The sequence below is a fragment of the Vanacampus margaritifer genome, chromosome 4 (genome assembly GCF_051991255.1).
Source record: "Vanacampus margaritifer isolate UIUO_Vmar chromosome 4, RoL_Vmar_1.0, whole genome shotgun sequence".
In the NCBI taxonomy this organism is placed as follows: Eukaryota; Metazoa; Chordata; class Actinopteri; order Syngnathiformes; family Syngnathidae; genus Vanacampus; species Vanacampus margaritifer.
Window position 1 is genome coordinate 5578112 of NC_135435.1, and position 26259 is coordinate 5604370.

Below are 26259 nucleotides of genomic sequence, written 5' to 3' on the forward strand. Positions count from 1 at the left end.
AACAAAGTTGGTCCTTTCCATCCTTTTACAACACTGCTGACATTCAGGCAGGAGACTTTTGAAAAACTAGAAGACATGTTGGGAGGAGTTGTTGGCCAAGATGGAGCCACGACGGGGCTTTGATCCTCAAGAGGTTCTTACTACATGAGACACTTTGGTCATGTGACTACATGCGTTATAGTTTTCAACAGTGTTGTCTACTGTACATTAAAAGTTGCTTCCATTTTACTTCCATTAATAAAATGAAATTAAATGTGACTGGAAATTAAACAATCAAGACACTTTTACAAGTATAAACAATACAAGGATTGGAGTACAATACAGTATTGGCATAGTAACCTATAATCATAATATGTATTGCACTGTAGTTTAAAAAAAACAAAACAGTTATTTTAACTCTGATGTGATATTCCGGTAACATTAAATGTGATTTTATGTCAAACAGTACAAATTACAGTACAGATACATTTTAAAAATATTTAATTGAAAGAGGGATTTTCTGTCTTTGTTCATCCTGTGAGGGACGCCAAGTGTCTACTTGTTTTCCATTATTTGCAAAATAATATATTTAAATGTAAAAGTCAACTGAATGTGTCCTAGTCCTTTGCATTGTATTCATTTCTCCATAAAATAATATAGAAGCACAACTAAAAAAGTGGAATTACATACCTGTTGAAGAAAATTTTTCTCAGCTCTAAGTCCGTCTTTGCCTCAGAAATACTGTGTTGTAGCTAAATTGTTATTAAGAATATTCCCGTTATTAATAGCTGCAATCTCAGGATGCTTGACTGTGTGCCGACGAAAGAGAAACAGTGGCTGTGAAAACTCAGAAGGCGCCACAGTCATCCAGGTCTTCATACAAAAATGCCAAGAGGTACTGATTTTAAAATAAAAGTAGACTGCTGCTGAATATGTCTGAGACTGCCCAGGAAATGGAATCAAAAAAGGGGCTTGCACAGCTAAGGAAACAAACACATCCTTTCCAGTGATGTAGTCCAGGGTATATAAGGGTTTTCGCAGTATACCCACTTCTTTTTCAGTCAGCACTGAATATACCCAGTTCTAAATCCCGCCTGATGCACACCGTTCAGCCATGGCCTACCCTCCTGTGCCTCTAATTGGTTGGTACCCTCTGCCTACACTGATTAGATTGGCTAACTTTTGGCATTTGAGGACTGAGACAATCGGAGGCAGAGTAGGCCACACAATGGTGACCCAGAAATTTAGCTCAGGTTAACTGATTTGCGCTCGTAGACAAATTACTTGTGACGTCAATTCCCGGGGTGGACGGTGCCGATTACACTCTAACTACATGCTCTAGTTAAGTTTTATATTATTTTTAAGTACGGGTAAATTAAAACACAAGAATGGGAACAAATACTTTAAGACAGCACAAAGCAATACTGAAGTCAAACCAGACTGTATTTCACTATTTTTGTTCATTTTTCACTAAATATTGTAATTTGTCTTATAACATATACTTTATGCTTGCCTCGTGATAAATACATTTTACATTATTTCAGGCTGCTTGTGTTACTAAACTGTTCTGTCATGATATTTTTATTATTGTGAGCAATTACAAATGACAGATTTTTTATTCTTACGTCGCCATTTAAGGGAGGGGAAAGTCGCCCAAATCGAACACAAAATAATATTATTTTGTCTCGAAGCATTTATTGTATGGTACGCCATACACAGTCATTTCCAGAGCACCCTTAAACGCTCACATTCATACCTTTTCTCACAGTGTATTAGCGGCCCCTCTTGGTAGAGAGTGGTGACAGCAGTCAGTGAGAGTTTCCATAGAAGACATTAGGACAGTAGTGGGCAAACTTGGTCCGCGAGGGCCGGAGTCCTGCAGGTTTTGGATGTTTCCCGGCTCCAACGCATCTGATTCCAATCAACAGGATCGTTATCAGGCTTATGCAGAGCTTGCTGATGAGCTGATCATATATCAGCTGTGTTGGACAGACGGGAAAGTGAACATATCCATTGAAAAGTCACAAGCGCACTCTTCTCATTATGTTTAATGGGATTATACAGACATGGATTATTATTATTTTATTATTATTATTATTATTATAATATATATATATATATATATATATTTATTTATTTTACAAAAACTCATTTCACAAGTAGTACAGTAACTTTCTTTAAGCGGTATCTAACCCAATAGAATAGAATAATTGATTTTTCACTTAATGGATTAAAATTATTCATCAATAATTTTCTGTATGCTTCTACAAATTTTATGTTGTTCACTGTGTTCAGTCTCAGCTGAGTTTGGGCGAAAAGGACGTTCGCCAGGATATTAATGTACTAGTGTCAAAGCTAACGCTAGAGGCCGCTATTGCCCCCTCCGCGTTCTTCCCTTGCGACGCCCTTCTCTCAAGGTCGTTGTTTATTGGCCGCTGTGGTTTTGTGGAACGCCTTCCTGATATTCCTCCCTGGTCCTATTGGCTGTTTTAAACGTTACTCTGAGTTGTTTAGCACGAAAAAAAGTAAGATAGGTTTCACATGCAAAGTGTCAAGGCAGGAAGGGACTTTATCGCATTACGGTCCAGCGCCAGCCTCACTGTAAGTTTATTTATTTAGTATCGTAACTGAATTATTGTTGACGCGCCGACAATGTTCAGTTTTATAATCATGAGTGACGCAAGCAAATCATGTCTGCTTCGCATGCAGACAACAGCTTTGTGATGTTTACAATCCTGACACTGTCGAATGCTAATGTATGCTAACTTTAGCATTGCCCAGTGTTGACTGTGATAGGCTTTGCCTTTTAAAACGACTGCCGATAATGAGTTTGGTTGCTATAATATCATGACAATGGTCTACGCTTTTAAGGTTGAAACGAATTACTGACATGTATCACACATAGATGAAGCTACCTAGCTACGTAGCCTACCTGTATTTGTCAACGAGACGTCACAACGGCAACGTAGAGCAATTGTCATCCTGTCTCACCATCAAGGTGACAGCTTCATTATAAAGTAGAACCATATCCATGATATTTTGTCGTTTTGATTTTATTTTGCATGCGGACACTTGCATTGCTTAAAACTACAGCATCCCATGGAAGAGCAACAGAGGTAGAATCTGACGAGTAGATAATAGTTTGCGTCCAATAGCACAATATGATTAATTCACTATTCAGCATACAACATGATCGTGGCTGCCTCTTCACCATGTTGTTGTCGTCAGTGCGCCAGTCAACACGTTTTTTTTGTTTAATGAACTCAAGCCATGTTATGTAAAGTTAAGGAGGCCTCTGCTTAGCAACCTTAGAAAGCCGTGTCAGTTTGTCACTATTGTGTGGAATTTTAAACTCATCTGCGATTTAGTCAGAATGTTATGTTGATTGAGTTCTACTGTTTGTTTTACTGTTCAGTATTTATGACTGATAATTGTGATTTTAGTTAGAAATGATTATTCTTAGAATATTGAAATTTATTACTATCTCACAAGATAGCATTATCATCAGATGATCAGTGACACTGATATTTTGGCTCATTTTACCATCAAAATACATCTACGTTTGAATGTGATAAAGTATATTTAAATACAGTACTTCAGGTAGCGTATTCATAATTACGGAATTAATTAATTGAACATTGTTCTGTATAAATTTTGAAACTGACCACCTTCTAATGTCTGGATAGGATACTACAGACAATGTCTCAATGCATGTCTTCATTTTGAATAGATGCTCCCAAAAATTATGAATGTGGTTGAAAAGTCACTTTGCTTTCCCATCTGTTTACTAATCTAGTGCATGGTTGTTTGTTGTTGTCACACAACACAGAATATACAATCTAATCTACAGAGACAGGTACATACTTGAGCATAGGTGCCATAAGGGACAGAAAAGTGATGACAATTCTATCATTAAAAAAGAACTAAAATGGTTTTGGATTAAATTTTTACACAAAATAAAATTTTATTCAGTCAATTAATAGAATAATCACTTCTAAAAAATAGTTGATAGTGACAGCGACAGTGACAAAGTTGTGCTTTTGAACCAAAATACCATTTGAATCAGTACAGATGGAAAACAGTTCAAGTGCACAAGCTTCTGGTTGTCTTATAACATGGGGTGTGTTTGGAAATGAATAGAAGGGAAGCATGCCACTCTGAGAGTCGTGTCAGTGTGAATTTCTGAATGCAAAGCACCCTACATGTGTGGGTACTAGAGAGTGAAGCAGGAGTGGATTCTCACTCCATTTTGAGGGGAAAAAATCCTGTTCTGTTCCGCTCTCTGTGAAAATGACTCATGTCCTGTCCTGCTCCTTTTCAGAATGTCTCCCACTCCCGTATCACTCCCATTTTGGTGGTCAGCTACATTAAAAAAAAAAGAAAAAAAAAAGGATAATCCCGCTTCCCTCTGCTGCCGTGAACTTTTTATCCTGTCCCGTCCAAATCCCATGATTAAACGTAAAGTTGACTCCCATCCTGTGGGAAGCCTCTAGTGGGCACATCAACATGACAACAACCGATTACTTTCCACACAAGTGGCAGGACTGGGAGTCTTGGGTGTTAAACTTCACACGCTGGTGTTGTCTGGTGGTGTGGTTTCATGCTAATTAACGTCCAATATCATACAACCACGTGACAACCATTCTATTACAGTATTGTATTTCTGCTTGCAGTAAGGCTACTTTAACTTTCACAAGCTCTTCAGTCTTCACAATGTTACATGCTGCTGTGGTTCGGTTTCCTCATATCAGGTACAAATTCTCGTTGGCACATCATCTGAACTTTGGAAGAGAAGCAATTCCAGAGATCCTCAGAGGGACTTAACAATGCACAGATCTGTGGTAGACTATTAATATATTATTGCAGCCGCCTTGTCAAGTCACCTCATTGATTAAACGTTTCACATTTTGGAGCTGTCATCCTGCTCAGGACCCCTAAGGGTTACATGAGATTTGGAGTAGTCCGTCTGCCCACTCTGCTTTGTTCACAATGTCTGATCCACCACCACAGAAATGTTTGTTTTCTGAAAACGGTTCAAAGTTTTATTTGCATCATGTTCAAATTGTGTGTATTTGTCAATGTACCATATTTTTTTCAGTATAAAACATAAAACAAAAAGAATCCATAATCGAGGTAGGGCTACTATGCCTAAGCTTGCGGGGGGGGGGGAAGAAATTTATCATATAGTATAGATGTTAACCTGGTATCTAGACGTTGTGAAAATTGTGTACTTTTATTCCAATATGATGTTTTTTGACTAAATATATATAATAATGTGGTAATGTTGACATAATTCCCTGACGGAAATGAGGACTTATTATGGTTCCACACTTGTAGCGTACTGAACTTCAGGGGTCATAGTACTTCCTTGTTTAGCCTCCGTGCTCCTCATAGTTATGAGAAATATGTTCAACAAAGTCTTGTCTGTGATATACTTCTCACTACTGCCTTTTTTGACTCCACAATAACATAATGGACTCTAGTTTCGCGTTTGGGGAATGGCGACGTACTAACTTATGTTTGCTTGGCTAACGTTAGCAATAGCAATGACAGCGTCCAACTCTTTATAGTATACCTAATTCTAGGGCAGATTTTTAGAATCAATCATTCTATCAATTATTCCATCGATTAATTGAATTATTGTATAATTCAGCACAACATAAGTGAGTCTTGAGGGCTAAGTCATACCTCTATCTGGTTTTGTGAAATTCTCGCCTGTGTTAGAGAGCTCACATGCAAAAAAATTGCCACGGCGACTTCACAAATAATGAAGATATATTTCTCTGTTTTCCTTATAGAAATGTCAGCCTTTCATCATCATGGAAGAAGGCGAGATCAAGAGATAACTCCCTGAGGCATTCATGTGCTAATAAGCTAGTTAATTACAATCTCAGTCAACTGAATGAAGAATGACGACTTCGAGTGACAGCTTTATTGCAGAAGACTTGAGACTTATGGTTCCCCGCCACTTATCACATTTGAGCACCAATCTTTGACGCCCATTTTTCTCTTCTCCATCCCTCCTCGACAATTCTGCTGTCCAACTCAAGCAGAGTGGAACCGTTTGTGTCCTCTGGCCTCGTGCCCTTACATCGGCGGCCCGATCCAGGGGTGTGGTGGTGTATGATGGCGCGGTGGGACGCTGTGGGCTGCCGCGGGAGACTGTGATGTCCAAGCCCAACAGCCCGGGCGAGAGCCGGTGTGGCGCTCCCAGATTCTTCGTGGGCTGCGAAGACGATGAGAGCGAGGTCTTGGAGGATAGCGTAAGAACAGACATGGACCTGTATGAGGACGACGAAGACACAGACTCTGTAAGGCCCTTCACACAACTCTTGATGCATATTTGAATCATTTCATTGAATAAAAGAAGAAGAAGCAAACCTTTTACTGGAAACTCAGTTATAGCTGCTCCAAGTAGGAATGTGCCCCAAATTATCTTTGCAATAACCTTTTTATTTATGACTCAAACATCTTCTTATTAACTCTTTCACTGCCAGACGTTTTCAGAAACGGGTTGTCCCCACTGCCAGCCGATTTAAGCATTTTGAGTGATCTTTCAAGGGCCACAGAAAATGGACTGATGTTTGGACTATGGAAACACATACTACCAAATGAAAGATTGGACTCTCAGCTTTCATCAGAAAAAAAAAAGTTTATTTCTACCTTATTCCGTTCTTCAGTAATCAACAATAGAAAATGGTTACTTTCACCGAAATTCTCTCTTTTGAAACAAAAAACGGAGAAAAAGAGCTTTTTGTGAAACGATGTTATTTCATGCACTCTATTGAATTGTACATTTCTTTTTGTCCATGAATGATGCCACAAACACCTAAATAGTGCTTTACTTCTGTAAAACGCTTTCACCAACAATGAAAAAGTGTTTTTTGATTGCAAAATACGTTTATTTCCATTCAACAGTGTAACAATTTGACAAAACAATTTCGCAAACTATTTACAAATGTGTGCAACTGTGGTACTACTTACAATTATGTGGATGTTTCAAATACAGTTTTTCCTTTTGTAACGCTCTCCTGCGTGCAAGGAGACGCCAGGACTCGCACAACAGTTTACTTTCACTTTCACATTGGTCCGTTTTGCGTGCAAACGTTACACTTTCTTGACGGCCTTTTTTTCCGGGGAATAAAAAGCAAGTAGCAGACTGTACACACTTCCTCCGATGAATATGCATTGGACTCGGGGCACTCTCCGTCGTCCGATCGAACGTCCGCCTGTGCGTGCTCGGTTGTGTTCCGCGTTATGACACCGTCATAGCCGCCGCGTCAGCGGTTCCAATTTCGCCGTCAAGCTCGGATTCACCTTCATCATCATCGAGGATGATCATCGTCGTCATCAATGTACTATTTTAGCGTTGGTCGATGCCTTTTGTCTTGTAAGTGTAGAGCTGCTTGCAAACGCTCGCCATTGCCCGTTCCCTCCTCCATCTAGCTCCATCTAACGTCTTCTACTGCCGCGTCAATGCTTCTCAACCACGGAGTCACCACCCTCATCTTCATCATCGATGATGATCATCGTCTTCAACAATGTGCTCTTTCAGCGATGCTTTTGGTCTTTGAAAAAAACATCTCGGGCGTGAGCTCCTTGCGACCGGCCTCCATTTTTCCTTTGTCTTCCATTCTCATCTCCTGCTCGACGCTCTAGCTCCGCCTCTACTGACGCCCACCCGATCTTTTCAAAAGAGAGTCATCGCTGCCCTCTAGGGGCCAAAAATAGTCATTAGGCACAACAGACAGACTAGAAACTTTCACCAGACATGCGGAAGGGTTTCCTCTACCCGTTTCAAAAAAAAAATAATAAAATCATTGGATGACGTCTTTTGACGTCATTGGCAGTGAACCGTAGGTTTTTACTTGACGTCTTTAAACGTCAGTGGCAGTGAAAGAGTTAACACCTTAGCAAGCCTCTGGCTAATAGTTTTCAGACTGGATTCGGGTTTGAAATTCCCGCCCTCTGTCTGTGGATGTGACTTCATGCACACAGTGTGTTTTTTTTCTTAAAATTGCATTCAATTAATGTCAATTTTCTATTCTTCTAATTTCCAGTTGCTGATCATTGAATGGCCACAAGAGGGCGGTCGATATGCGAATACCGTTACCTTGAAATAAGGCCTGGTATTGGCCCGATTCTGATATCCGGACTCGCCTATATGATCTACTACTATGTAATTTTTTAGAACATTTGTTGTGCAGCCCTCAGATGTCTGAATTGAAACAACATGATGGATATTCTGGATATTTTTATACTATATTAATATATTGTTAACCCTTATAGGCCACTCCTCCTGACGGATGTACGTCATAGCATACCGTAATTCATTTCCGGTTCTGGTTCTGTTTCGTGAGTAGATTTTCTCTCCAAAGTCCAGACACTCATTCATTTGCCTGCTATTTTGCTGTTGACATGATCACCCAAGCTCTTAATTCCAGTGTTAAAACGCGCTAGCTGTGTTAATTTTATGTTAGCATATCAGTTAGCATGGTTTCTCCCTTCACCAGAGTACTTGACAGAAGTGTTGCTTATTCGCCACCATGGAGGCGATGATAACTGACCTCGGAGGGACTCTGCAATGTGTTTAGCTACTGCAGTAGCCAGTCGAAGCTCGCTGCTTAGCTAGCTGCAGCAGTGCAGCAAGTGGCGGGCAGTGCTTTTCAGACATAGGCCTTCACGGGGCACCACATCCTCAACCTCTGACTAATTGCAGCGGGTGACGTGAGCGACACAGCCCATTGAAGCTATTTGAGACTGTCTCTGTGGTTGATTCTTAGTTTTGTTATTCATTTTGCCTCACAAACTGCGCTTATTCTGAGTAGTATAAGTAGTAATGCACCACAACCAAAAAGGTTGCTTTTAAAATTCCTCTTTCTCTCTCTATACTTTTTCTCATCCTTGTTCAGACGCCTGAGCAACAGATTGTTGTGGGGATATGCTGCATGATGAAGAAGTCAAAGTCCAAGCCAATGACCCAGATCCTGGAGAGGCTATGCAGGTTTGAGTACATCACTGTGGTCATCTTTCCAGAGGACGTCATCCTCAATGAGCCCGTGGAAAACTGGCCACTGTGTGACTGTCTCATCTCTTTCCACTCCAAGGGTGCGTGTTCAACATCTACAATTGCACAAAAGCACTTAAGATGATTGGGGGGGACTAACGTATAGAGAGATTTATGTGGCTTGGGGGTGCTGATGAACTTCAACGCCTGGGTGATGTACATATTAGTGCATAGTATATATTCTTCACATCAACCATTGCAAAGGCAATCGTTTGTCATTGATTTATTTTTCGTAAAAGACCTTAAATCACTTTTGAGTTTTTCAGGGGGGTAAATTTGATTTCCGACATCATTTTTATATACAGACCTATGTACACTGCCCTCAATAAATACTGTATTGGCATCTGTGGTTAGGATGTGCTCTTTAGCTTCTAAGACATTGTTGTTTTTTTAGTAATATACGACCAAATAAAAAAAAAAAACTGAAAAATTCAACCTTTTATTCAGTGGGGAAAAACACACACTAAGAAATAACTTTTACATCAAATCATGCGTGCCACAGTTATTCGCACCTCTGTTGGCACTTTACTTTGTCCATCCCCGTTTGCAAACAAAAAGCATCTAATCCAGTGGTGGCCAACCCTGGTCCTCGAGAGCCACAATCCAGCCTGTTTTCCATGTTTCTCTCCCCTAACACACCTGGTTCATGATCAGGATCGTTATTAGGCTTCTGCAAAGCTGCCTGATTAGCTGATCATTAGATTCAGCTGCGCTGCAGGAGGGAAACATGGAAAACAGGCTGGATTGTGGCTCTCGAGGACCAGGGTTGGCCACCCCTGATCTAATCTTATCGTAATATTTCACAAAATGGGAGAATACAGAAAAAAGTCCTTCGGCCATTCCTCTCTGCACAATCTCTCTATCTAAATCAGTGGTGTCCAAACTCGGTCCTCGAGGGCCGGTAGTCCTGCAGGTTTTTGAGGTTTCCCTGCTCCAACGCACCTGTTCCAATCAACAAGGTCGTTATCATGCTTATGCAGAGCTTGCTGATGAGCTTCAGCTGTGTTGGAGGAGAGAAATATCCAAAACCTGCGGGACTACCGGCCCCCGAGGACCGAGTTTGGACACCACTGATCTAAATCATCCAGCGACCCCGGGTCCTCTCCTCTGCACTCTCCGCTTTAGCCCACTCCACAAGTTTGCAATGGGGTTGAGGTCTGGGGACTGAGATGGCCATGGAGCTTGATTTTGTGTCTGGTGAACCATTGTACATTTTTTCAGTATGAGAGAATGCATCCATAATACAAATAACATTTATTTTAAGGTGTTGAACACATCTTAACCAGGGGTTCCAATAATTACAGAGGGCACTGTAATGTTTAGCCCATTCAGCGGACCCTTTAAGATGTCGTTTCAAATTTGTTGGGATATGTACAGAAATGATTTTTGTCAAACAGGCTATCACTATATTCATTATTCAAAAAATATTTCTTCTTGCAAATCAGGATTTCCGCTCGATAAAGCAGTGAGCTATGCCAAACTGAGAAATCCTCTGCTCATCAACGACCTCAATATGCAGTACTTCATACAGGACAGGTACAGCGTTTCTATTCATTTACAGTGTTAATGTTTGTATCATGCTTTGCAAAAAGTGAGCATGGAAAAAGCAAAAAATATATATATTTAATATACCTGTTTCCATCAAATTTCTGTCAGGAGAGAAGTATATCGCATCCTGCAAGAGGAAGGGATAGATCTGCCACGCTATGCTGTGCTGAATCGTGACCCAGATAAACCAGATGGTTAGTCATGAGCTCACATTGGCACTGACTGTTTTCATGGAAAAGACAATTAACATGAGGGAAAGACATTGAAAAGTACTTTACAACTACAGAAGGTAGGGCTGGGTGATTATGGAAAAATTAATCATCAGAATTATTTTGATTGATATTGAAATCACAATTAATTAAACGATGGGTGGTGGGGGGCTGGGAGGGATGCACAATCAACTTGGTGGGTGGGCACAGCCCTCTATGGCTCATCCATAGTGGGGATGTGTAAATGTGATGAATGGCGTTACAGTTTTAGACATTGTTGTGGTTTAGAAAATAGCTCAAAGAGCAGACTTGCTTCAGAGGTCTCAAGATTCTTATTAAAAAAATAATTAAATGATTGCTTGCAAGGAGAAACATTTGCTGTGATGTCTCAGAGTGTAACCTGGTGGAAGGAGAGGACCATGTGGAGGTGAATGGAGAAATATTCCAGAAGCCTTTTGTTGAGAAGCCCGTCTGTGCTGAGGACCACAATGTCTACATCTACTACCCTACTTCTGCTGGTGGTGGCAGCCAGCGTCTCTTCAGAAAGGTCTGATCTCCTAACCTAAACGTGTTTTGTGTCATGCTATTGTGAGATAATTGGGTTTGAGAATGAACAGAATGTCCTTTCTCAATTCATTTTTGATGGTCTGAAATAACTGAATTTCAACGGTCTGTTTTCTCCTTAGTATTAACAAATATTCAATATGTAAATAAGCTGTGCTCCTCATGTAGGTGGATTTAACACAAAAAGAAAACAGACCCTATTGTATACGTATCTTCGTGTAAAATACAGTACAGCCAGGGAACATGGCATAGTTTGCGCTGCCCGGCGTCACCATGAAGGTGGAAAAAGTTAACCTTTCAGTATGATGACAGTTGTTTGGACTCGGTCCTTTTGATCTAATTTCATCCGTGAGTGTGTTACCATCCAGAAATATCAGTGCTGGTGGTATATTTGGAAAATAGTTTTACAAGACTGGAACTAACGCTGAAATCATACCCTCATTTTTATTTAAGTAATAGAGTAATACCCCACTTTTGAGGGCATACTAATCTGACGACGCATGTTCTTGTCTGCTCTTTTTTATTTAAGTAATCGAGTAATACCCCACTTTTGAGGGCATACTAATCTGACGACGCATGTTCTTGTCTGCTCTAGGAACCTAAGGCGGGTTAGCCCTGGTTAAGACTAGGGATGTAACAATGACGGTAATATTGCAATATTAAAATTGCCACAGTCATGTCTTGTTATTAAAAGCAGCACATATGCTAGAAAAGTGGGGTTGTATTCCATTTGTGTGGTTCCAGCACCCTTCTGGTGATTGTTTTATTAGTGCAGTTGAAATTTATTTCAGAATGTCTTGGTCACTGCGGTGATTATCGCTCCCATTAATCAGTCATACCAGCAAAATATTTTTCAACATCTCTGTCAGAAAACATTACTTTTCACCTGTTTCAGCCGCACATAGCATTGTGAACTACATAGATCATTAATTATACTTTACGCCACTGAGCCAATAGGAGGATTCTTTGTTGACATATTTTGGCACATGCACGGTTGGTTGGCGAAATCGCCCTATTTAAGCACTTTAACAGCCAAAGGACGGAGGTGGTTTACAGAGAAGCATAATATATGTATTGGCGACAACATTTTTATTATTCAAAGCCCATATGAGATGTGGGATGATAAACGTTGGTCCGACTCTCCTGTTTCCTGGCTTTGGGGACATTTATTCTTATTTGATAAAAAGCTCTGGTCCCTTTTCTCCTGAAAAATTAAAGGCTTTCAAATAACCTGGAGGCCGACAATTTTTTTGTTTTGAGGAAATTTGGACCAGTCTTGTCAACCAAGCACAAATCCGTGATTGTGCTAAAAGCGGAGGTCAGACTTGGCCAAGCAGAGTCACAGCGTGATTCACATCTCCTGCGGGTGATCGCCAAAGAGAACGGTGACATCATCACTGCGACTGCAAAGCTGGATAATTATTCCTCATTGAGAAGTGTCCTTTGTGGTGCCGAAGGAAAGGAGACGCAGGAGGTGTATCGTATTACTGAACATCACACTAAACAAAACAGTAAGTTTGTGAAAGTACGTCACTCCAAAACTAACCCCACTCACCGAACACACTCAATCATTAGTTCCATGGGGGAATTATGACAACAAGCAACACACCTTATTCTTTATTTATTTTCGGAAATGCAGTGACTTTAGTACAGTGTCACTTGTTCCGTGATGTGAGAATTTCAATGGCATTTGGTCTCTGGTGAACAACTGAATATCAGTTTACACAATTCTTCTTTTCAAATCCAGTCTTGGAGAAACATGCAGTCATGTAGTACCTTTAATGAAGTAGAAGCTGCCAGAATAGGTGCACAAGTGAGGCTTGCAGGTAGCAAAACACAGATGCAGAATGCAATGTTTATTTGGATAAGATGAACAAGATGTGAACACAAGTATTTAGTATAAATTAGGCACAAAAAGATAAATATTTATTTATAATTTTATTTTTCCCTTTCTGACATATTACAACAGATCTCACTGATAACATCATTTTCAACATCAACAACCAAGAAAGAAGGACTGACGGGTTGAAGCTAGGGATGCACGATAATGCTATTTTTAACCGATACAGATAAACCAATAATTTAGAAAATGCCGATGTCGATAACTGATAAGCCGATAATTGTTTGCAAAATAAACTTGAATGCAAATGTACTGTGGAGTCCTACTATAAGTCCAACATGTACAAATACATTGAAACATTGTGTAAATAACATCATTTCCAACATCAACAACAAAGAAAGAAGGACTGACTGGTTGAAGCTAGGGATGCATGATAATGCTATTTTCAACCGATACAGATAAGTCCTACTATAAGTCTAACATGTACAAATACATTAAAACATTGTGTAAAGCACCACAAAGCTGAATTTTATTGATACCTCTGCTTCAAAGACAACTAGTTACTCATTTTGAGTTTGCCAAAACAAAACAGTCCTGTTTTAAAAATGCAACAAAAAACTGAAAGGTAATATTCAGGTGAGACGCCACACTGGCGACTGCCATGTCACCATGATGCATCTTGTGTGAACACGAGGTCGCGCGCATTATGATGTAACAAATGGGAGGGGAGGGGTTGAGGAGTTGGGAACAACTTGAGCCACAACCACAACAAATGGACCAACGTGGCAAGTCTATTATTATCGGCGTATTTCTTTATTATCTGGTTTATCTGTATGACGTCAAATTGGTTGATAATTGCCGATAATTATCGGCCACCGATATTATTGTGTATGCCTAGTTGAAGCCATGGCTTATTGATCCCCATCCTCGGAATTCTGAATTCTCCAGAATTTAGACACATCAATCATCAAAAGTCTTTATCTTTTCAGCCTATTGCGCTCTTTTTGCTGTTTTTCCGCCAGGCATATACAGTAAATCACAAAGGAGTGAAAATCACGAGTAAGTCCTTCATCAGATGCGTCCTTGAGTCTGTCTCATTATAGTAATCTATTACATAAATCTGATACTTGTTGCCTTTTGATCCTGCGTTCGTAACGCTGGACAGCTTTTTCTTTTGCCTTCAGGTTTTACGATTCAGGATAGTCTATTTTAAAGCGAGGAACATAGTCAGGGTGCTGTTGATCTCGGTTTTGAACACCTGAAATGAGACCGCAAAAATATGGTTCAGCGGATTTTTTCCTACACACTTTTTTTTTTTTTTTTTTACCTGTCCAAATTACAAATATATGGTCACAAGTATTAACTAGTAATAAAGTGAGCCTCACAAACCCTGTCAGCATCAACCGGAATCCAGTTTTTTTTTGCGGAGGAGTGTCCCCTCCTGTAACCTGTCCAAATTACAAATATATGGTCACAAGTATTAACTAGTAATAAAGTGAGCCTCACAAACCCTTTCAGCATCAACCGGAATCCAGTTTTTTTTTGCGGAGGAGTGTCCCCTCCTGATCGCTCGCAGCCATTTCTTCTTTTGCGGCCCCTTTGGGTGGGAATGCGATAAAACTTTTTATCAGTCCTCCGACGGGCCATAGAATTGATGCCAAAACAAGAATGAACCATCTGCCTCTCTTAATCCTCCTCCAAATGTGCAAAACCATCAAACTAAATGTAAAACGCGCTGTTTCTTGCCACCCAGCTCCTGTGAGGCAACGTGTGAACCATAAACAATGACATCACAAAGGATTCTCCTATAGTAGCATGTGACAGAACATGACATGACTTGGCGAAGCCTTTCTCTTTGCCACTGTTGTTATGTACAAAAACACAATATTCTGCTTTATTCCCTCACTGTGAGCTTTTTTTGTTTATTTTTTTGTTTTTACAATACCGTGAAGTTTTTTTTTTTATATCTCCAACCTCCCCCACAATATCGTTATAAGTATCGTAGCATGAGGTTCATGACGTGATATCTATTGTATCGTGACGTCTGGATGTCGTTGCATCCCAAGTTAGACCCACTGGAAATAATAGCGAGCCCGACTTTGTCACAAATTTTCTTAGTCACAGATTCTTAAGCCCAAACCTACCACGTATTATTTTAAAGAGCTGAAAAACGCTCTGCTTTGCTGTGCAGTGGAAATTACGACCAAAGCTCTGCAGGTCAGTGCCTGTAAAACTGTCACTGCATTTGCAACCACATTTCGTTCAGTGATAACTCATGACGTGTGAATAAATCTTAACACCGTCAACTCTTTGACTTTTCTAGATTGGGAGCAGAAGCAGTGTGTACTCACCAGAGAGCAATGTGAGGAAGACTGGATCTTACATTTATGAGGAGTTTATGCCAACAGATGGCACAGATGTGAAGGTAATGTTGATTCTTGAAAGTGTATTGAAAAGGTCTGGACAAGACAAATGTGATGAAAGATTTAACAGCTAAGTGATTTGTATATAACAGTGGATTTAGCTGTACATTGCCCAAAGCAAATAAGAAAAAAAAAATCAGGCTGGCTTCCGCTACCGGGGCCTTTACTTTTCCCTTTGCTCCTTCTGTGTGAGACTCGGGAGGCGGGGAGCGCGGCACCCCCTAATGGTTCCCGCATAACTGATCGGGGAAGAGTACCCCACTTGTACAGATGTGAGCCTGTCTTTTCACTGAACTGAAGCATATTACCGTGTCTCATGTATGTGTTGTGCAATTCACTCTCACGGCTCTTAGTGGCCTTCTTCATTAATGCAAGAGTCACTAATCACACTTTGGGCATGTCAGCCGTCTTGCGACATCACTGGCCATAGCTAGTCATTTGGGGCCCAAGTTAAACAAAGCACACACACGTTCCTTCCTTGTTGAAGATTATTATCTAACAAGCGAATCGTCTAAACACTTTAACAGAAAATTGATGACAACATTAATCAATGTTTATTATTCAACCATTTCAACTGCTTGCCTACACTTGAAGTTTCTTCGTTTTAGTTTTAACACGTCTAAAACTTCAACTATGTAAAGAATATTTGTCTTCTTCCTCATTAACTGGTCTAAACTTATAAACACACAGCCATGAATCAACTGTATGTTGCATGCTAACATACTAGCTACTCAAGTAACGTTGCACAAAGGCTGTCCAATTATTATTTTTAATTTTAATGTCTTATGTTTTTGATACAAGTGCTACATTTGTATAAATGTATATTTCTTTGAAATTTCCCTTATAACTTTTCTAGAATATAATACAGTTTGCTGTATACACAGTGTGAATGTATGAAATAAAAAAAATTCCGATGTACCGCAAAATGTATAAGGTAATCGTTTATCTGAATCAACTATTATTCTATTGAATTTTCAGTAGGATACTCGGAATGCTGAAATATTTGATAGTTGCAGCCCTACATTGAACCATCCTGTTATCTGTCAAATTGTATTTTTTGGTATTAATTAAAACCCTTGCTCTGGGTCTCTGCAATTAACCTGTAAAACATTGCTCCTCAAAATTGGTAAATTGACCCTCAAATAAAGTAATTAATTAGCAAAAATCTTCCTGAAAAGAAAAAAAGTAACTTTTAGCCTTGAGTTAATTTATGGCAAATTTTCTTCCCCTAAAACCCATAAAACAAGGTAAACAATGGTGTTCTGGGGCTGAAACGAATTAACTCTACAGTAAAACTCCCTCCACCGCAGGCTTAGGGTTTGCAGTCCCGGTATTCTTTATTTTTTTATTCTTCTTCTTTGTAAGCATTAGTAATTTAATATTTTCCCCTTTGCCTGGATTTTGTAGTGTAGTTTTGAGTTTAAATCCGAAAAAATACCCATCTGTACCGATTCAGCCAATCAGAACGTTCCTAATTTGCCAGCGCTCGTTTTGATGGTCACTTTTGCGTTTCCCTAGTGTGGCATCCTAAAAAATGCGGAACATTTTCAACGGTCAATTTCAACACCAGTTTTGTCAATTTTTTTTATAACTAAGACACCTTTTATTTCCGGGAAGAATGAGAATGTACTGTATTAAGGCAGCTTCATCATCATACTTGTCGTGAGTACACATTATAGTTTGTACTATACAATGTTTTTTATGTCATTCATTAATCTTGCTCTCTTTTAATATATTTCACATGTTAAATGTTTTTATGTTGTATTAGAAGTGTATTTAAAGACCTTAAAAAGATGTAGGTGGCATATATGCTAGAATAACAAACCGAGGGTGTAGTTCTATAGCCAGGATTTTATTTATTGTGGGGGTATTCTATAATGTACTGTACAGTATTTCTATTTTGAAGGGAAAAATTGCTTCGGGTTGCTGTATTTTTCTTGATCATCATGGACTTTATTTAGATCAGTATTTAAAGTGGGATGAGGATATCAGTGGTTTGTCTTGTACAGGTTTATACTGTGGGGCCTGACTACGCTCATGCCGAGGCTAGAAAGTCTCCTGCGCTGGACGGGAAAGTAGAGCGAGACAGCGAAGGCAAGGAAGTCCGTTACCCTGTCATGCTGTCAGCTATGGAGAAACTGGTCGCCCGGAAAGTCTGTTTAGCATTCAAGGTAAGCAAAGCCTTTGCTGTTGTATTCTGTTTGACACTGTTGCATTAAAAATGCAAGTACTTTGCTCTTTGGCTGTTCATCTGCAGCAAACTGTTTGTGGCTTTGACCTTCTTCGAGCCAATGGGCACTCCTATGTGTGTGATGTCAACGGTTTCAGTTTTGTGAAGAACTCCATGAAATATTATGATGACTGCGCTAAGATCCTAGGGTAACAGTTTCAGTCATTTGTTGTTGAATTAAGTGATTGTAGTATACTTTGTATTCCTTGTTGTCCGGACCATTTTATCATTTCATCTTTTTTTTTAAGGAATATTGTGATGCGTGAGCTAGCGCCTCAGTTTCAGATTCCATGGTCCATCCCGACTGAAGCTGAGGATATTCCAATTGTTCCCACTACTTCAGGCACCATGTAAGTAGTAGTTAGTAGTGTTATATACAGTATGCTAAATGTTAACTTCATAGATGTTTTCAGTGTAATTGCTCAATTTAAATCTATTGGATGTTACTTTGATGAGCATTTCTGTATTGACACTGTGTTGGTCACTCAATAGTGACTTCTGCTGTAGATCTAAAATCATTGCAGATAAACAAAATGAAAATAAGATGGTAAAACGTGCATGCTGTAAAACTTAATATTAACTTATGAATTTATATTTATAAAATAAATTTAATAAATTTTATTTATTCACTTGCTAGTCTTTTACTTAAAATATGATCTCATCTTTGTATAATTTCAGTTGGTCCATTTGCTTTCTGAGTTAAGTTGTTTATTAGATGCTCATATGAGTTGGCTTGTAAAATATAGCAAATTTGTATGTAATAAAATAAATAATAAAAGTTAAAATGTTTAACTTCTGTATGGGATTTTGTTAAAACTTTTAAACCAGATGTAATAACACACAAAAAACAGATTCTGTCATACATTTTTATTGAGAAACAAAAGTTTTTGAAGTGTGATTGCTCCAAGGCGATTTCTCCTCTTGGACACCAGTTTCCCTGCCTTAGAGAACACTCGTTCACAGGGAACAGAGGAAGCTGGTGTGCATAAATATTTAAGTGCCAGTTGATAAAGGTGTGGATACTTTCTCTGGTTATTTTTTCCAATATTCTAACGGGTCTTGTGATCTGCGTATGTTGCTTTCAGCCAGGTAGCTTTGGACTTCAACTATGGAATCTGGTGTTGCATTTGAAGTCATACTGTTCTCCCCAACAACTCTGTGGAGCAGAGCCGACACTTCACCTACAATAAAATAAAAAGTTAACTTAACTGACAAAAAAAAAATCTAACCTTTTACTATCAAAGAGTAGACACATTTAATTAAAAAAAATAACAGTAAACAATGCCCAAAGTAGGGAAAGATTTACCTTATGTGGCGTCAAAAGATCAAAATGATTCCAGACTTGTGAAAATTTTCTAGAACGATCCATGAGTGGAAGCAAACAAAAATCCAACAGGCACAGGTACAGGTACAGGTAAATTTACAGCAACAGCAAACAGTTTAATCTCCATCCAACAAACACGCAACATGTTGATACAGTTTGTCTACCTATAAATACAGTTTGGTAACTGGTAAGCACATCCAAACGACACACTTCCTGTATCGGTCACGTGATTTTTTTATTAAAGCGATACACGCGCCGATACGGGGTTTCACACTTGCGCACTCGGCACAGTGCTGGCGCACCAGTGTTGTTCGTCCCATCACTATGTCACACACCGCCAATATTCTTTCTGTGGAGGATACAGGATCACAACCTCAATGAGTACGATTTGGTGCAAAATGACATTAAAAGACTTCCCTGTTAATTCCTATACTTTACTTGTCTTTTGAGGAGGCAGTGTCCAGAATTTTTTTTTTCATTGATACAATACTGCTAATCTAATACTGAACTTTGACATTTAAGGATGGAATTGCGCTGTGTGATAGCAGTCATCCGTCATGGAGACAGGACACCAAAGCAGAAAATGAAGATGGAAGTTCGCAACCCCATGTAAGTTGGGAACCCTTTCTAAAGCAGTAACCAACTTTTTAGATCCATTTGATCAAAGTCTGTATTTGTTATCTATATAGGTTTTTTGATCTCTTTGAAAAATATGGAGGGTACAAAACGGGGAAATTAAAACTGAAGAAACCAAAGCAACTGCAGGTAGCAATTCAAATCAACTTGACACGTCATCTGCAATTGTTGTGTGTTGAACTTTGATGTACTAGCTTGGTTTTTGAACTACAACAGGAGGTGTTGGACATCACACGGCAGTTGTTAGCAGATCTGGGCCAGCACAATGACTGTGAGATAGAAGAGAAGAAATCCAAACTTGAGCAGCTAAAAACTGTTCTAGAAATGTAAGTGATGAGTCTCTTTTCTTACCCGATCATCTTCATACAATTCATTATTTATTATTATGAGAGCCAGACCCCGTTTTTCATGGAAAACTGTTTGTCATAGTGTTAATTTTTATCAGCCATTTTTACATTTAGTTTTAGTCCAATATCAAATCACTTTTAAATTATATTTCTTATGCTACACAATGACAGAATTGCCCAAAAGTGAAAAAAAATCATTTGAAACTGACAAATATAATAATAAATGCAAAAGTTAGCCAAGCCAAGACGAACTCCCGGCATTATTGCTTTATTGTCCAACATAATTGTTTTAAAAAGAAGACCAGTTTTAAAAAGACGACCAGTTAGACTGGCCTGGTTAAAACTGATGATACCTAATATTTTGTTAACCTTTTGAGGCAATCACTGTAATAAACTGATTTCTGTAATTCTAAATGAAATGTGAAACAACTATAAAACATGGGAGAGTGTCTATCATGTTCTAGGGCTGATTTGCTCGGGAAAAGGAGAGAGCTGCTCTGGACAGCAAAAATCTATTTGCAATTGACACGACATCTAACTGAGGGGGGCATCCCAAAAACTTGCATTTGAACAGGGTTGTGCAGACTTTTTATACCTGCTGTAATTGCAGAATTTACATTCTCAGTAGTACTTGGTAGTAGGGATGTAACGATATCCAAATACAATATGATATTATCGCGATATGAACCTCACAATACGATAATTATCAAGATATTGTGGTGGTGTTGGCAATATAAAAAAAAGAGGAAGCTCATAATACTATACAGTATATATCAACCTCGCAGATATCCATGCCAGTATGGTCGCCGCCCCCCGCCATCTTGAATTACTCTGTAATTAATGCACGGTGTATGTTACTATTGACTTAGCATAGTCTATGTAGTACATAATACTGTGTTTGGCTGAAGAAGGTGAAACGTAAAGTTTTTTTTTATGGAGGTGTGTGGTGCTTTCCGTGCTTTAATAAATATTGTAGCTGGACAATGACGATATTGTGGTAATTTTAATATCTTAATATATATGAATCTAACGCTAACGGTTAGCATTACATCCCTACTTGGTAGTACTCATTTATTTTCATGATTTTATAATTGTCATATTTTTCTACAAATAAAGGTATGGACACTTCTCTGGGATCAATAGGAAAGTGCAACTGACCTACTTGCCCTATGGGCAGCCCAAAACCTCAAGTGAAGAAGAAGGTTTGTATTAAAAACTACAAATAGGTACTGTATATATGAGCAATTTAAATTGAAAAAAATGCTGGGGGGGTAAAAAAAAAAGTATTGTTTTATTTATTTATTTATTTATTTTTTGTGACAGACACACGAAAGGAAGGTCCATCTCTACTGCTGGTGCTTAAGTGGGGAGGAGAGCTTACACCTGCTGGCAGGGTGCAGGCTGAAGAGCTTGGAAGGGCCTTCCGTTGTATGTACCCTGGAGGACAAGGTGATGTGTGATTTGTATTTTTAAATGAAAACTGCAAATTGACTTTGCTTAAGAAGTTTTTTTTTATTATTAAGTCTTTGACTGCCAAAAACGTTAAATAACGTTTAGTAAAATCCTACGGAGGAGCGCCAAAGACGTTAAAAGACGTTTACCAATTTTTTATTTTATTTTTTTTTGGGGGGGGAAACTGGTGGAGGAAAGCCTTGGCCAGCTGTGCTGAAAGTATCAAGCAGATCGAGTTAGTATAATGCCTATTTTTGGCCCCTAGATGGCAGCGATGACTCTCTTTGGACAAGATTGGGTAGGCGTCAGTAGATGACGTGAGGCGGAGCTAGAGTGTTGAGGGGACAATGGCTGAGGACGCCATAATGGCGACCGGTTGCAAGCAGCTCACGCTTGAGCATTTTTTTCAAAGACGAAAAGCATCGACCAATGCTAAAGAGCACATTGATGACGACGATGATGATGATGGTGACTCCAAGGTTGACGCCGAAGTGATCACGTCATAAAGCCTCACCGGCTAGCGATGCTAACGCCGGAAAACGCGGAGCACAACCAAGCACTTCTGCACAGGTGGACGGACAATCGACGACGAAGAGTGCCCCGAGTCCAATGCATAGTCATCGGAGGAGTGGGTACAGTCTGATCACGGAGAAGACACTGGTTATGGACTACGATGCCACCCTGAATGGAGCGGATAAGATGGATCAGAACATCTCTTACCACCCGGTATAGAAACTGAAGGACATGAGGAAGCCAGACGTAACACCACCATAACGTCACCGTATCATGATCCTGAGAGTAGACTTGATGGCAACATGGCCAAACACACACTGCAGTATATACTTGCTATTCCCCGGAAAAAAAAGCCAGCAAGAAAGTGTAGCGTCTGCAATCGCAGTGAAACTAATCTGTTGTGCAAATCCTGCTGCGTCTCCTTGCAAGCAGGGGAGTGTCATCCACACAATTGTAAATAGTACCACGGTTGCACTTATTTGAAAATAGTTTGCCAAATTGTTTTGTCAAATTGTTACACTGTTGAATGTAAATAAACGTATTTTGCTATCAAAAAACACTTTTTCATTGTTGGTGGTAGTGTTTTACATAAGTAAAGCACTGTTTAGGTGTTTGTGGCATCATTCATGGAAAAAAAAAGTGTCAAATTCACTAGAGTGCATGAAATAATATCATTTCACAAAAAGCTTGATTTCTCCGTATTTGGATGAAACTAACCATTTTCTATTGTTGATTACTGAAAAACGGAATAAGGTAGAAACTAACTTTTTCTGAGGAAAGATGAGAGTCCAATCTTTCATTTGGTAGTATGTGTGATTCCATAGTCCAAACACAAAATGTTCTGTGGACCTTGAAAGATCAGTCAAAATGCTTAAATTGGCTGGCACCCACGGCATCCCTTTTCTGAAAACGTCTGGCAGTCAAAGAGTTAAATCAAGCCGTTCTCAAGACAAAAAATGATTGGTAAAAACATTTTTTCTGTCAAGAAAAGTTTTTCCTTTCAGTGTGCAGTCCCAAATGCTGCACAATTAGCAGTTTGTAAACAGGAAACAACTGCCGAAATTGACTCTGATCGAATGTTCTTGTAGGAGACTATGCTGGCTTTCCTGGCTGTGGGTTGCTGCGGTTGCATAGCACTTACAGACATGACCTGAAGATATATGCATCGGATGAAGGCAGAGTGCAGATGACTGCTGCAGCTTTTGCAAAGGTACAAAATGTAATGTTAGGGGTTTTAATGCTTGGCGATAAGGCTGAAAATGTATCATGATATTACTATAAAAATGGCATTCAAAGTAACTTGGAAAAACTTACTTTTCAAACCATGTACACTGTTCAAGGACTGTACACTGCTGTTGTGTACATTCGTTGTAGTGGTTATATCCATACTCCCCTAGCAGTGCCATAAATGCGTAATTTGCGTATAATGTAAAGATGCTACCACAAGCAGTAGTGTTGATATATACATAAACCTTCATTCGCTGTTCGTACAATGTAAGTGTAGCACTTCAAAATACTTCATGAACTAATACTTTCTTGGAGTACATTCATTTCAGTTAACCCACAGTCTTAGGTCTAATTTAACTTTACAGGAAACTTTGCAAACAATTAATAATGTGGCGTGGACGGAGGGGAAACTATGCTAGCTGTACATTAGAAGACTTTGAGAAGATTTGGAAAAGACCCTTGGACAACTATCATGTCACAACTGCTCACATTTAAAGACAAGTTATAGTTTTTAGTCACAGCCTAGTCTCAGTCTGAGATTTTGCAAAAAGACTGCTGAGATTACCACCTTAAACTAAACAATCGAGATGATTGGAAAGCACTGTGACTCCAAACTGTAAAAATTGTCTGATTTTCAGTTTGTAGTCTGAGCCTGTCAAAATTGTTAGGTGCAAGCCTAGCATTGTGGATTCAGTGTAAGGCTGAGGGTAGGAGCCAGTTAATAACTAGGGATGCACGGTTAACCGGTACCAATTTGGTATCTGGGTACTGCGTCATTTAAAACTATACTATACTGTGTTTTGTATGGTACTGGTACTTGCAGCGCCGCTGCTAGCCAAGTGACCTTACCAAGACTCGTAACTAGCCCGAGGAGTTAGCATACAGCAAACCAGTAGAAGCGTACTGTCATGGCGTGGGTCGCTTCCCTGCCCGGGAGACCCTGTGTGCGTGTGTGTGAGGTGGGGGTGATGGGGTGGGTGGGTGTGTGTGTGTGTGTGTGGGGGGGGGGGGGGGGGGGTAGTAGCGTGGTTTGAGCGTGCGCAGCAAGATTGGCCCACACGCATTACAGCGTGCGCAGCAAGAGAAGGAGGAGCCCATGAAGCAGGAATTAAAAATGTATTTGAGCCACACGTGCGTAGAAAGACAAAAAGGAGGAGACCACTCAGACCATGAAACGAATGATGGCTGCAGAAAAATTAACAATGCCACAGCCGGTGGAGAAAGCAGGAGCACAAAGTGCTATTTGGAGGTTTTTTTTTTTACTGAACTCTAATGCGCAAGGAGAAGCGGAACGCAAACGCATTGGTCTGTAGACGATGTTATAAAACCCGCCAGGCAAAAGTCGGAAACACCTCCAACCTCACAAAACATTTAAGAGACAAGCACTCTGACCTGCATAAGGAGCTCAAAGATCGACAGGCAGCTTACCGTACTTTCTGGTTGATAACCTGCTACTTTTCCCCCTTACGCACTGTAGTTATGAATGACGTAATTTTCAACTGGCTGCATGGAAAGCGTAACGGCAATGCTTAAAGGAGCGGCTACTACGAGTTGTCCTTTCATAAAACGGGACACACCACCCAAAAACACTACGAAACTTTGTTTGGTCATTCGCTCAGTAGTAGAGCAACGTCCGTGACCCGACTAATACATTTATGCTAGTCTTTAATGCAGGTGGACTGTGTGGACATTCTCTCATTCTCTCTCTCTCTCTCTCTCGCTCTCGCTCTCGCTCTCGCTCTCGCTCTCGCTCTCGCTCTCTTATAATTAAAGACGCAAGAAGAAAAAACTAAAACAAATAGTCTTTAATTACTTTTTTTTTTTGATTATTTGGAAAAAGTACCAAAAAGTTTCAAACTGCATGCTGGTACCGGAACCGAGACCAAAATGTTTGTATTGTGACAACACTAGAGTGAGCACATTATTGACGTGAGCTTCTTTACTTCCACATCATGTATCTATCCAGTGATTTAGTCATGTTAGATTGAATACAATCTTATTGCAAGTGTTGCACTGAGGCAGCTGGTCATTTAATTTAACAGTTAAGCACACTGTCATTCAGCACGGCAGGTGCATGACGTGACACATGCATGTCTTCTTTGCTAGTTCTGCAGCTTCTTGGGGGGTCAGTAGGCGAGCACTCGGCGGACAAGGCTCAAAATGTTTATCGGGCACTGAAAACACGTTTTTGTGTTCCAAATTTCCTCTTTTCTTCTTGATATATATACTGTATATATTTTGTTTATAATTGAACATATTGTCTATTAATTGAAATTGTTGACCTGAAAATATATTTTATTGTCTGTGAACAGGGTTTGCTGGCCTTGGAAGGTGAGCTGACCCCCATTCTGGTTCAGATGGTGAAGAGTGCGAACATGAATGGGCTGCTGGATAGTGACAGCGACTCGCTGAGTGGCTGTCAGCACAGAGTCAAAGCCAGACTCCATGAGATTCTGCAAAAGGACCGGGACTTCATTGATGAAGACTATGACAGGGTGAGTTGCTTACCATGATTACCAACAAGTCGTGTGCAGTGAACACTCATGTTCACTCATTCAAACCCCAAAACGTGTAAAAACTTTTCAATACTTTGTCCTTGCCTCCTAAAAACGTTTTTTTTGTTTTTTTTTATGCAAGCACATACAGAAGGCTTTGATGCAGCTTCTGACATGAAGAGGTGGCAGCAGAGTATAAGAGTAACAAGCTCATTTTGTCAGTGTTTTTGCCAGGAATGTGAATATAGACCAAACTTAGCTATATTCTAATGCTAATTGCTGCAAAACGGAAACAGATACAAATATCAATATTTTTTTCCTGATGAAAGAAGAAAGACTAATTTTACTTTTGGTAGGTTGTCCGTGTTTTTATAGAAATAGAACATAAGATTCTGTGGGCCTCGT

At 39.6% G+C, this 26259-nt stretch overlaps 1 protein-coding gene across 7 annotated transcripts in view; it reads left to right on the plus strand.

The window, feature by feature from the left end:
• The first annotated feature begins 2480 nt into the window (after nucleotides 1–2480).
• The window catches only part of ppip5k1a (diphosphoinositol pentakisphosphate kinase 1a), a 53679-nt gene continuing 29900 nt past the window's right edge, over nucleotides 2481–26259 (plus strand). For 6 of the 7 annotated variants that reach the window (XM_077562725.1, XM_077562727.1, XM_077562729.1 and 3 more), the window contains exons 1-17: nucleotides 2481–2580; nucleotides 5778–6290; nucleotides 8892–9087; nucleotides 10492–10582; nucleotides 10703–10788; nucleotides 11196–11350; nucleotides 15531–15632; nucleotides 17640–17801; nucleotides 17888–18009; nucleotides 18109–18210; nucleotides 19707–19793; nucleotides 19874–19949; nucleotides 20037–20146; nucleotides 21284–21369; nucleotides 21491–21616; nucleotides 23221–23342; nucleotides 25672–25854. In XM_077562725.1, coding sequence (XP_077418851.1) covers nucleotides 6147–6290; nucleotides 8892–9087; nucleotides 10492–10582; nucleotides 10703–10788; nucleotides 11196–11350; nucleotides 15531–15632; nucleotides 17640–17801; nucleotides 17888–18009; nucleotides 18109–18210; nucleotides 19707–19793; nucleotides 19874–19949; nucleotides 20037–20146; nucleotides 21284–21369; nucleotides 21491–21616; nucleotides 23221–23342; nucleotides 25672–25854 — 1950 coding nt within the window. In that variant the 5' untranslated portion in view covers nucleotides 2481–2580; nucleotides 5778–6146. The other variant, XM_077562731.1, reaches the window with a different exon arrangement.